The sequence below is a fragment of the Protobothrops mucrosquamatus genome, unplaced genomic scaffold (assembly GCF_001527695.2).
Source record: "Protobothrops mucrosquamatus isolate PMUCROS unplaced genomic scaffold, P.Mucros_1.0 scaffold2408, whole genome shotgun sequence".
Taxonomy (NCBI): Eukaryota; Metazoa; Chordata; class Lepidosauria; order Squamata; family Viperidae; genus Protobothrops; species Protobothrops mucrosquamatus.
The window spans coordinates 1-13,506 of NW_015388480.1; the positions used below are offsets into that span (position 1 = coordinate 1).

Genomic DNA, 13,506 nt, shown 5'->3' on the forward strand with positions numbered 1-13,506 from the left:
GGTTTTACTACAAAGCAGCCTGTTATTTCTCTATCAAACCTTGTCAAGAGTGCCAAGTGTCTGTCATCCAATTCAAGGGATTAAGTCTTCTTTTATAGTGTGATACTTGTACCAATTTATAAAAATACAGATATAGTTTCTTAGCACTGATCACTGTCTATACTTTGGACTGGATTCATGCCGCAAAAGTTGAATATGACAGCTGGCAGGAAGCTGAGGGGAAAATACATCCCCTTTTCAGTCACCACATTTTAGTTGCCATAGTGATTAATCCTCAGTTCAATGGGTATCTTTGTATATTTCTTTTCAGTGAAACGTTAAGTAAACTTAAGTTGAAAACAAGCAATTGACAGAAAAAAGCATCTATATAATCCGGGGGCAGAGTATACATTTTGTGATGGTGCATTAAAACAACAAATTAACTATAATGTACAATGTAATGATATGATTTCTCTGTTCGTATCATATTATATTGGGCAAAGTAATTTTTTTCCCCTTTCTTTTTAACCAAGACTTTCTCTGTTTGGTATATGCTCATGTTTGGGAACCTAAATATAGGGTTACCAGATTTCAGCTCCAAAAATCTGGGTAAGATACAGCTTTTCTCTTTGCTGCCATCTACTGCTTTTCCAGATTTCTGGAGTCCCAATCTGGTAGCTACCAAGCAAGGCAAATCTATAACTCCTTATAATTTTGAATTATGTTACAGACTTTATAATTTTGAATTATGTTACAGACTCTGCATCCTTATGTATGATTTTTAATTTATTTATGTGAAGCAAGGTATGTCAGAATATCAACTCTCATCTGCAGGAGCCTCCTAATTGGAAAATGAGAATAATATATCCTTTTTTTAGAGAAAGGGACTAATGGCAGGTGCTTTTGAACTTGTAGAAATGAAGTGCTGCTTCTCATTCTGAATGTAAAACTAAGCATCCAAAAGCATGAATCCTGTTTCTCTCTTGAATGGCAAGTTCTTCTCCAGTCAGGAAATGTCAATATGGCAATGATCAATCTAGGTGTCCATTTCTAACCATGTTAATATCAAATCGCCATCATTTTGCCTCTTGTCCCTCCTCTGTAATGCAGCCCTCTACTAGGCCCTGAACAGCCTTTCTTTAGCCCTCAGACCCACTTCCTGAAAATATCACTTTGGACACTGAAAATCTGCCCTTCTACCTGTACAGTGAAAATAGATACCAGAAATTAATTCAGTTTTCTACTACTAGTCATTTTAATTTCCCTAGTGTTCACCACTCTAGATAGATATTTTAAAATTATTAGCAATATGAATCTCTATAGCAGTGGTGGCGAACCTATGGCACGCGTGCCAGAGGTGGCACTTGGAGCCCTCTCTGTGGGCACACGTGCCGTTGCCCCAGCCTCGCCTCCCCCCATGACCCCCTCCTCACCAGCAGCCCCCCTGGAGGAGAGTCACCCCTGAGCGTGGCCCACGTGGAGCAGCACAGCCAAGGACTTGGCAGCCAGGCAGCGTGGACAAGACTCTGCCCTCAAGCCCCATCGCGTACAATTGATGCTGCGGGGCGCAGGCAGAGGCCGTGGCCGCCATGTCGCTGCTGGGCTGCCTGGGCGATCTGCGGCAGGCCCTGGAGGCAGTGAGTGGCCCTGCGGACAGGCAGGGCAGGGGACGGGGTGGGTGCGGAGTGGGGGTGGGGCAGAGGGTGGAGTGGGGCGGGGCCAGTTTTTGGGCACTCGGTCTTTAAAAGGTTCGCCATCACTGCTCTATAGCTTTGTATTCTTTGTTATTTTGCACTTCTTTAGTGCAAATCCGGGAATCACATTTGGTCATTTCCTTAAGTAGCCTTCTTTTCTCAATTAGTTCTCCCCAATATTGCTGGTTAGCTATGCTTGTGAATCTCTTAGCCTTGATAAAACTTTCCTGACCTATGGCATTCTTTTTATCAAAGTATAAAATAAATAAATAAATTGCAGTCTTCAAGAAAGAAATAACCTCCCTTTCTCAAATTCCCTCATACATGTCTCCATCATTTTTAAAAAGTATTATTTTAACTCAAATATGACTGTACTAAGCTCCTGTGGCAATGTTAAATATAAATGAAATCTTATAGGGCAGTGCTTATCTTTCTTATCATTTAACTAACACACTACATTCTGGGCATTGCTTGGTATTCAGTCTACCATTGCTTCCCTTATGGTGGGTTTCATGACTAGGATATAGTCACTTAAAACCTCTTAACAATTAAACCACTCTGTAATGGTAGTTTCTGTGATGTTAATTAAAATTGCATATCACTACAATCATTTCCCCTCTGGATGCCTCCCTCATTGCCATATCCATTTCAAAATCACTCATTTTCACCAAGGAGGTAAACAATGCATCAACAAGTAAACAGAGGACTTGAAAATTAGCCTTCCAACTAAAGATATAGAATTAAAGATTGCAAAGATTATTGGGTTTGCTAAAGTAGGAGGCAAAGATGGTAAATAAAATCACTAAGCAATTTTTTTCCACCAAGATTGAGGTTTCATTTCCAGTTAAGAACTCCCACTCAATAAATATAGAAAAACAGAAAGCATGAGGCATGAATCTCCTTCCATAAATGGAAATGAGTAGGAGACGGATATCCCTTTAACAAAACACCAATCACTGTGATTCTGCAAGCTGCTTCTCATCTAGGTCCAACATGATTATAGCCTCATAAACAAGAACCACCAGCATGAAACAACAATTACAAAATGCTACATCACAGATTCAAATATTTCCCATACCAGTGAAGTGAGTGAACTAGAATACAAGGGATGACAGAAAAGTAGGAATCAACACAAAGGGAAATTCTTAAGGCTACAATAAGGATTGTGGAGCCAGAAAAGCATGTGTGGCTATAAACCCCCAAAAAGAGGCTTCTTGCTTCCTCTGCTTTGTTAGCTTTTGCAAATCTACATGTATTCTACAGTTTTTGATTATTCTCTATTAGATATTACTATATTTTATATTTTTTATATATTTTATATATTTTTATCTATCCAAATTTGAGTCAAGCCACTCAACATCACCATACTGCAACTCTACGCCCCAACTGTAGACTCAAATGATGATGAATTTGAACTTTTTTTACAGTGAGTTTCAATCTCTATGACATTATAGTGTTGATAATGCGGCAATTACCAATAAAGCCAGTAGACAAACTCTATATAAAGTCAGAGTGAGACATGAAAGACATGACAAATGAAGAAGACAGAAGAAACGGGGTTTTGAAGGAAAGGACTGTAAGCTGTAGACCAGGCATGTCAAACTGCCAGCCCATGGGCCGGATGCGTCATGCCAAAACTGTGCCCACCCCATTGCCGGCAACGGGGAAAAAGTCCCGATACCTCGCGCGACGTCACGTGATGTCACGAGTTTGACATGCCTGCTGTAGACTAAGGAACCAAATATAACAGGCTTGTCAAGTTTATGCAATAGGACAACTAATACAAATTTAAGAATCACATATGACATTTATCCAAAAACCAAAAAAAAAAGACTTCTGCTGTAACCGTAATCTTTTAACTCACAAGTCCTAAAGTTGTTCTTATGAGGAAGAGCTGGAGAGAAGGGGAAATTACAGAAATAAATGTATCAATTTAAGCTTCTGATTTAACATATGAAATAAACATGAGGAGGGTGTTTGCATACTATGGTTCTTTTTTGGTTGCTGTTGTTTTTAAAAACTACAGCAAAAGGATATATGCCACATCCTTGGCATACCTTACATATCCAGTAGGTATTTCTCAGTGAAACTTCTATAATAATTTTCTCACTCCCTTGGTATAGAAATAGCAACATTCACTTTGTTAAGAGTGTGCTGTAGGCACCATCTTCCAGTAACTCTGCCCTTGATCACTCACGGTGGTCAACAATGAAAAGCCATGTTTAAAAAGGAAAATATTGGGTTTAAACAACAATATTGTTTAAACAACAATAGCAAGAGAAACACACTTCTCAGTTCCTGCTCTTTACCTTGGCTCTGCATATTGCTATGTTTGCTGGGAGCTGGGAAAATTGTTGTAGTTCAAAAACATCTCGGACTGCCCAATGACTCATTTTATTTTCAGCTTTGCTTGGGCCAACCACATCTTGGTTTGAATGAACATATGGAACTTCAGCGACATTATCTGATAATTGAAACAGAATACAGAAATTGTTGGTTTAAGATTGCAGTATGATTGACTTATAGATGGATGTTCAATAAAAAAAAATTAAAATCCCAAGGTTAATATTCATTACTATTGATTCAGAAATTCTAAAGATCCTAGATAGCTGTACATTTTAATCTCTAATTTGAAATATTTAGCAATTTGAAAGAATATAAATTTTTATCTTTCATTAGTAAAGAAAAAGGCTTTATTTGCCTTGTAGTGAGCTTAACTTATAATGATCTCACAGATATGACTACGTTGTTGTTACGGGACAATACAGAAGTGTCTTCTTTCAAGTGTTTTGTTTTTTAATTTACCACTCTAGTCCTTAGCCCAGGGATTTCTGGGTGGTGTCTCCAACTTTGTCCAACTTGCTTAGCTTTTCTGAAAGTGAACTAGATAATGCCATCTGATCCAACATAAATTATAATCATTACAAAATATTACATTCTAATTGTTATTAATGAGGCTGATGCATAACACAGTAAAATTACAAGATTACTGAAAACATTTAAACATTCATATAACACTCAATTTTAACTTAGCCAGAACCAATTAAAATTATTTCTGCTTCAGCATCAACAATTATAGAAAAGAACAACACATTCTATGCAATCCACAAACACCAACACCAATCTATATTCAGATTAAACATTTTAGAAGTTATTATTAATTACATTTATTAACCACTGAATCTGTAGGGACTCTTGGCAATTTACAACAAAAGAAACATTACAGAATAAAGATTATACGGTATTAACACAACCAGTCTACAAGAAAACTAAAGCAGAATGAAGACGCAAACAACCTCCCTGAAGAGCTTAATTTTGACCAGTTGCTCAAAGAGAGTCTGGGTGGCAGCCAATCAAATGCTAGTGAGACGCCATTCCAAGGAATTTGATGGAAAATGTTCTACCGGCTTTTGCTATTGGTTTAGCACAGTGTTTCTCAACCTTGACAATTTTAAGGTATGTGGACTTCAACTCCCAGAATTCCACAGCCAGCAATGCTGGCTGTGGAATTCTGGGAGTTGAAGTCCACATGCCTTAAAATTGTCAAGGTTGAGAAACACTGGTAGCAGAAGTTATGCCAGGCCACATACAATTAGTTCATAAGACCAACACCTAATATGTTTTGCTGACTGTGTATAGAAGGTTTAATGCAGGACCTCATGAATGCAGCATATAAATATTTACAATAAATATGTTATGTTTAATTGTTGCAAATTCCTAAATGATCTCCTCCAGTAGCTTCTTGTGAAACAAGATTTGTTATCAGTGACCAATGGTTCAACATGGCCTTCTGAATCCCTGCTCTCTGAAGAATGGAATCATGCAAAGCTGACCTCTCCTAAGCAACACAAGACACTGTGTTGATGACATTGGGCATCTTAGATTTTAAGCAATATAACAGAGGTGTAATCCCTGATTAGGAAGAATTTATCATCTCAAGGAGAAAGTCTAAGGAAGAACTGAAGATGATAACAAATCGACAACAGAAAAGAAGAAAATGGTAATTTTCTAGAAAAAAAAATGCTTTGTGAAATAAATATAATTACCAAAAAGTCCATCCAGTGATCCTACTTTTTGTCCTTGGCCTGAGGGCGACTCTTTGCTTACAGAAGACTGCCATTTGCTAGAATTACTGTGTGTTCTCAATGCCATAGAAGGATAATTGAGATATGGTGAGAATCTGGACATAATTTGAATGCCACTCCTATTGACCTTCAGCGTTGGGTTTTTTTTACTAGCCTTAACCGTCTTAACTGGAAAATGTTCTTCTTCTGATGAATATTCCTCTATAATCTGAGAATCAGCATTGCTTTCTTTCCTACTTGGACTGCTTCTATGAACAACAGTTTTAGAAGACTTATTTCTTTCCTTGCTCTGGAATCGTTTCTGTTTCGCAGTACTGGTTAATTTCTGCTTTCCTGAAAGGGACATCTCAATATCTTCCGATTCGTCGCTAATATCACTTACTTCTTTCCTAGTTGTTATCTTTCGGATGTTCTCAAATGGTTTTATTTTACTGAAAGGCAGAACACTCGCATAACTCTCCTCTGAAGTCAAATGTTTTTGCAATGGTGTAAGCAAATGCATTTTTTCTGCAGCTAAAAGATCACAGTTTCTGTCTTTCTCTTGAAATCTTTTAATAGATTCCTGACCATTAGGAAATTGGGTAGGAGAGACAGTATCACTTTCACATGAGCTGTCTTCAATGTCCATAACTATTCCACCTTTATTTGAGTTGTACATGTTTTTACATCGATCCTTTTCTTCCTCAGAGCATGGTAAAACAGGATAAGCCCTAGTTGCTATTTCACCATGTTTCTCTTGTCTCTCCATACTCATTTTTGACTGCAAGGTTTTCTTACATCCTGAAATGTACCTGCCCTCAGTTTTCACAGAACCGTCAATCTGGGCCTTTCCTTTGGATTGCCCTCTCATAAATCTGTGGTCCGCATTTTCATCAATAGACATCCCGATGCATCCGCCATCCTCAGCTGTTCTAGTTTTCTTTTCTAGAAGTTTAGGAAATCCACACTGCAGTAAACTGAGTTGTCCCTCTGCAACTATGGCATGTTTTGCTTTGTAATTTCTCTTTCTTATTGCTTGGACCTTAGAATTTTTCTCATGCTCCTCATCACTGAAATCACTGTAAGACTCAAGTCCTTCCTTTTCTAGTGGTTTTGTATCTTGATCTTCATAATCGCACTCTGTCTCCTGTATAAAAGAAGCCATTAATTGAAAGCATTTCATTAAATATCACTCTTAATAATCAGCACTTAAAAACTACATTGCTGTCATAAAACTAATTGTCAATGTTTAAAAGCCATTATCATGAATTTAACATACGGTGAGATATACATTGACTATCAGCTCTTGGGTTGGTTTTGCAGATCAGCGATGAAGAGGAGTTATTTTTCTAATTTCTCTTTTCACATGGAGCTCCCTGAAAAAATGACTTCAAGAGTTGGGAGATACAGTGAAATATGTTAGCAGTTTCACAGGGAGATGGAGAGAAAAGCGACAGTATCAAAAACAGACTTCTATTATTCTCTTTGGCTGGATGTCATGTGTTCACTGGGTATGTCTGCATTCAGCCTGCACTTATATTAAGCAGGCATGGACTGTGGTGGGAAAAAAAATCCTTAGAAACTATTCAAATTCTTGGGATGACTATGTAACAACAAAAAAGCTACCTATTATTTACTTACTAAGGAGCAAATCTTCATCATAGCTTCTACTGTCTAATCTTTACAGATTTTTTTTTCTTTTGTGCAAAACAATTATCCAAATCAAAGATATATAGAGGCATTTCTAGCTCAATAAGAAAACAAATCCTATTCCATTCAACCGGTGTTGTAAGTAATATATACAGTATTAGAAGTTTAGTTTAGTTTAATTAATTTTAAGGAAATACATTGCAGAAATTTGTGGAATACGGTATATGGTATAAACATTTAAATGCACCCATTTGGCTAATCTCTACATTCACTATATTATGATATATTTTGATACTATATATATTTATCATACCTTGTTTATCAGCTGTACTAGACTTCATTTTAGAATGAAGCCTTGGAATGTAACAAAATATAAATAATTCCCTTGATTCCAAATATAAATATAAACTCTAAAGTCAAGGGAATTACTTCAGATAAACTTTGCAAATGGTACAGCTCTTGAAAGTTATTATTTTCTAATAGGAATCCTGTATCAGACCCTCTATATTTCATGGAACTACGTGTGCAACTTGCTGCCAACGTATTATTATGAATTCTCAGTTCTATTACTAGACTGAATATTCTGCATTCTGAATTTTAGTAGTGGGTGAAAATGTTCTACTCTTGAACTGAAGACAATAATGATATTAAGACAGTAAAAGACAAAAAAAACCCAAATGTACAGTTTATTACACTAGCTCTATAGTTACATCATAAGCTTCACCCCTTATTATTTAATTTTTAAGAACCATCTTCATTGGCTGTACGTTATTCAATGTTTTAGAATATAATAGAGCTGGAAGGGACCTTGGAGGTCTTCTAGTCCAGCCCCCTGCTCAAGCAGGAGGACCTATGCTATCTCAGACAGGTGATTGTCCAGTCTCTTTTTAAAAACGTCCAGCGATGGAGCGCCCGTGATTTCTGGGGGTTAGCTGTTCCACTGGTTGACTGTTATGAGTACCACTGAAGCTGTGCTCAGCAGTGCCATATAACCCTAATCATATCTATTCAGCTCTATCTTTTCATGAACCAGATTCAAGACCCGTCAAATGAACTAGAAAATAAACTTTGTATATTATAATGCAATATAAAAGCATTGAACTCAGAATATCAATGTCCTCACATTCCTAATACGTCTTTCTAATTCTTCCTGTTTTCTTCAGATTTGTAGAAGGAAATATTATAAATCACATTTACAAAAACATCATACAACATGTTTCATGATATTATTTAGTATTTCTACCTCACGAGGCCGGGATCCCTCTTTCAACCACGTAGCAGCTGTCATGACACCAGCTTCTACTTGGCCTTCTCTCTAAAAAAAGAGCCAAACACTTTTAAATAAGTCATTCCCTGAGTTGGTCTACAAATTCTACCTATGTCACTAAATTGTATATTAACAGTATAAACATTCTGACTTCTGTTTCCTATGTAAGAAATCTGACTTCAATCTGTGCTCAAGGAATGGGAATAGGGAATATCAATTGGCACATTGACTAAGGTCTGAAAAGACCATCAAAGTAAGGGAGCTTCCTAAGTTTTCTAATTTCAATGTCTGATGCAAGAATAAATTCCCATAGCCCTAAGGATTATAACCCACTCAAAATAGAAATTTGGCAGAAAAAAAAATTCAAGGCATATGTAATACAATGTCCCAGAAGGGAGGCTGATTGAGTGAGTGGCTGACATCTTGAGTAAGAAAATAAATAATAAAGATGAAGATAAAGGAAAGAATTATGTGGTCACATTTCCCGGTAGGGTAAATATGTACATAGTTAAAATTAAATGAATGGGGGGAAATGCTATTGTAATAAAGTGGACTATTTTCATGCAATGAGAATTTGTGATTTTATCATAGTGAACATTCTTTTGAATTTTCTAATGAGTATTATTCAACAACATAAAAAATAATAGGGTGGATAAATCAAAATATTCAGAAAGCCCAAATAAAAGCACAGCACCTCTAGAATCTCTTTTGTAAGACAGGATCCATGGTCTTGAAGCCTGAAAAGATTACGAATCCCAAAAAGTTCTCCTTGATGCTCTCTGGATCCTTGAACTGCCTTGAAATATCGCTTGGCATTTTTACTTCCAATCGCTACACAATGCAATTGCTAAAACAGAGCAACATACACATTTCAAAAGCACACGCCAACAACGTAGCAGAATTTCCAAATATGCACAGTACCAAAATAGGTTTATTGAAAGCAAGCAGAATGTCCAACAAGGAAATAATATATTTTTATTTTCCCCAACGGATGCTATTATTGTTCTATCACATTAACATACAGCACAGGATCGGCATGATCTTTCCTATTATTTTGTATAACATAAGAAATTAAGAAATCTATTAAAAACCTGTTACAAAGACATACTGTTCAGTGCATCATTATCATCATCATCATCATCACCATCGTCATCCCTGCAATATTTTATTAGCTAGAATAGCAAATGATATTAACATACTAAAGCTCACCTGCTTACTATCAAGTAAGTATTATTTAAGCTAGGTCACAGAAAGGTCATGAAATTGGTCACAATGTACTATCATCCAGGTTTTCCTTTGTCCGGAGCAATTCCTTCTAATCTCTCAGGCTCTGATCTAAGGTGGTCTGTGGGAGGAATGGCTTTGTAAAGGGAGCAGGTGAAGCAGGTGAATCGTACATTGCCTGCCTCTGATATAAGACGGCAAAGACAGCGTCCCTATCCGTACATTTTACTGAAATCCAACATCAGCCATTACATCTAAAATATACTGCATAAATATAGAAATATTTAGATTGGCCGTCGGCAAAAATGTATGTAAGATAGCATAATCTTATCCAGTAAAATGTATAACCATGACACAACTTTAAATCTCCCGAATTATTTTCCCTCCACCATGTAAAGTGGGAGCACTGAGGATTACTTAAAAGCTTTATATTTCACAAATTCAGATATTGTGTAGATTCTAGACCAGTGATGGCGAACCTTTTAGAGACTGAGTGCCCAAACTGCAACCCAAAACCCACTTATGCATCGTCGAGTGCCGGGTGGGTGTGGCCCATTGGGTGGGCGTGGCCCATTGGGTGGGTGTGGCTGCAGTGGTAACGGCGGACTGGGTGTAACTAAAAAGTTCAATCAATCAATTCCAACTTTGCGAGATCTTTTTCTTTCCCGCGAGAAGTTGAAATTGACTGATTGAACCTTTTTTTTTTGCGCACGGCGGCGGAGGCCTAAAGTGAAAAGGTTTTATAAAACCCAGCTGAAGGCCTAGGACTGGGGCGATGGCACGCGTGCCCACAGAGAGAGCTCTGAGTGCCGCCTCTGGCACCCGTGCCATAGGTTCGCCACCACTGTTCTAAACATATGAACTTCTATGACTGTGATCTTTTTTCCCAGTCCTGAACCCTAGTGAGCACAATAGCACTCATGTCTATGGTTAGTATAGTAGGGTTAGTATTCTGCAGTTTTCTTTGCTGTGGTCTGTGCTGGAAACTACCCCTAACAGCCTGTTGCCCTCCAGCTGTGATGGATTATACTACTTGGAGATGATCAGAGTTGAAATCCAGCATAGCTGGAGGATATCAGAAGTCTGATTTAGAAGGATCAAAATTCAGACTGCCTGAATGTTTCACGTTTATGGTTGAGGCATGACATTTTAGGATGTCACCTGAGGAGCAAAAAAGGAACTGGAAGACAGAATAAGAGAAAGAAGGGACAGATACCCTTAAATCCTTAATAGTTAACAGTAAATATCCTAGATGAGAGATGTCAGCAGTGAGATCAAGTAATCCCTACCTGCACTTTACAGGAATATTTTAGAAGAAGAAAAATAACTTCTTCCTTTCCCTTTTATTCTACAGATAAATGAAACACTCAGGATGTGCATTGACTGAGCACTATAAAGCACAGCAGGAAAAAAAGTCTCTTGGAGACATGGCAAAAAAGCATCCTTTCCACTTTCTCTTTCCTGCAATTATAAATTGAATAGCCAGCAGGGATATACTTCAAGATCTGACAGCACAAGAGGCAATCTGTCAAGGTGCATATTGTAATTCTATATAAGTCAAATGCGTAGACCACATTTGACAACCAGATTCAGAACTTGGGATTTCTTTCTTCCTCCTCTGTTGTACTCTAAATCCTTGATGGCTTCATAAATCGCTTTTGCATCTGAAAAGCAGTTTGATTATTATTAGACAATATTTAGATTGAAAATGGACAACTTTTCTTTGCCCATTGGCTGCCTTTAGAGACCTTGCACCTTTTTCCTGGCTTTGCAAGATGGGGGATCAAGAGAAAATACATCTGAGCTAAGAAGGCATTACAGATGCGGATATACAAGTAGTCCCCGACTTATGACCATAATCTAGCCCAGAATTTATGGTGCCAAGTGAGAAATTTATTAAGTGAGTTTTGCCCTATTTGTTAAGTGAATCACTGCAGTTGTTAAATTAGTAACACAGATGTTAAGTGAATCTGGCTTCCCCACTGACTTTGGTTGTCAGGTCGCAAAAGATGATCACGTGACTATAACCTTCATAAGTATGAGTCAGCTGCCAAGCATCCCAATTTTCATCACATGACCACAGGGATGCTGCAATGGTTGTTAAGTTTGAAAAACGGTTATTAAGTCACTTTTTTCTGTGCCGTTGTAACTTTGAACAGTCACTAAATGAACTGTTGTAAGTCGAGGACTACCTGTAATATGGTGACATCGGGAAGACTATTAAATTTCTTAAATTCATGCCAAAGTCATGCCATTCTTCACCAGTGGCTGGAAAGAGATTCAGGATTAAGAGACTTTGTGTTTTCAGAACTAGGCTAGAAGAAGGAGCAGAAAGAGATGGGGTAGCCATCATTCTTTGTCCTAAGTGCCAATATCTCTCCTTGACTAATGCATTCACAATCTGCAACATGCCACCTAAGAGTGCCTTTAAAACTACAGACCTCAGAGCCTGAACATTCCCTGAGTTTTGTGATTTTTGTCCGCTGAAGAATTGTTGAGACTTAAAAGTTTCTATAACTTCTTGTGCCACTTTGGCTGTCCCAACAAATATGTTGTGATTGTGGGTATAGTAATACAATAAAATTTGATTTTTTTCATTAAAATGCATTTGGGTCAATGGCAGAGTTCCTTTTCCTTAATAATATACAGTGCAGGAATGCTTAATTTTATGAATCAAAATTAAATTAATCCGAAAGCTATAAAACCAAGCTAAAGATTACTGAGTTGTATTTGACTGAATTCCCCTCCCCCACAAATGGGCCAAGTCATAGCAGTGTATTAAGAAACCAACATGACTGCAAATATAATGAAAAGTTTTACCTGTTTGTAAATCTGTCGTAAGTACATCATCTCTTCCACAGTCCCCAAAGAAATTAGCCGAAATACTTTCACATCCCTACGCTGGCCAATTCTGTACGCTCTGCAAAATCATTATTTTCAAGATCAAAATAAAGATGAACCTCCCAACCATAGAAAGAAAACTTTAAAAAAAAAACAAATTAACATATTAGAATGTACCTGTCAATGGCTTGAAGATCATTAGCTGGATTCCACGTTGGATCAAACAGTATGACAATATTAGCACCAACAAAATTAAGACCCAATCCACCAGCCCTTTATAATAAGGAAAAGAAATGTAAAGGGTAAGGAACAAATAAAGGAGTGCAAAACAATTTATACCATATACTGGTAGTAGTCCTGCTTTAATTTTTTTTCTCTTTACAAATTAGTGACAATTTCTCAATTATCAGCAATTAAGGCTACAAAACAAAAACAAAAATAAAAATACAATGTAGATCTTCATTATAGACAAACTCAGCAGTTCCATAGTCAGTCAAGATTTTCCCAAAACCATTTGAGTGTGCTAGAAGTGATGCCTAATCACTTCCATAATTCACGTCCTGATGGGAAAACTGCAGCCATTTTTACAGCAGCATAATAACGTTAAAATATGGAACTTATCCAACAACATAAAGTTTGCATTCTTCGCCAACTTACATGGAGAAAAATTAACATTTATGTTGAATATATTACTCTATTTTTTTAAAAAAGTATTTTACCACATAGTTAACCTACATTCTTTTATTTGATACCAGGAGAGCCATGTTCATTTTGGTTACCAATAAAA

At 37.2% G+C, this 13,506-nt stretch overlaps 1 protein-coding gene across 1 annotated transcript in view; it reads right to left on the reverse strand.

Moving 5' to 3' along the window:
- Positions 1-3,964: 3,964 nt before the first annotated feature.
- The window catches only part of ERCC6L2 (ERCC excision repair 6 like 2), a 42,779-nt gene continuing 33,237 nt past the window's right edge, over positions 3,965-13,506 (reverse strand). Inside the window, 6 exon segments of the mRNA XM_015824900.2 lie at positions 3,965-4,137; positions 5,720-6,884; positions 8,631-8,702; positions 9,349-9,501; positions 12,699-12,798; positions 12,897-12,992. Of these exon segments, the coding sequence (XP_015680386.2) occupies positions 3,965-4,137; positions 5,720-6,884; positions 8,631-8,702; positions 9,349-9,501; positions 12,699-12,798; positions 12,897-12,992 (1,759 nt within the window).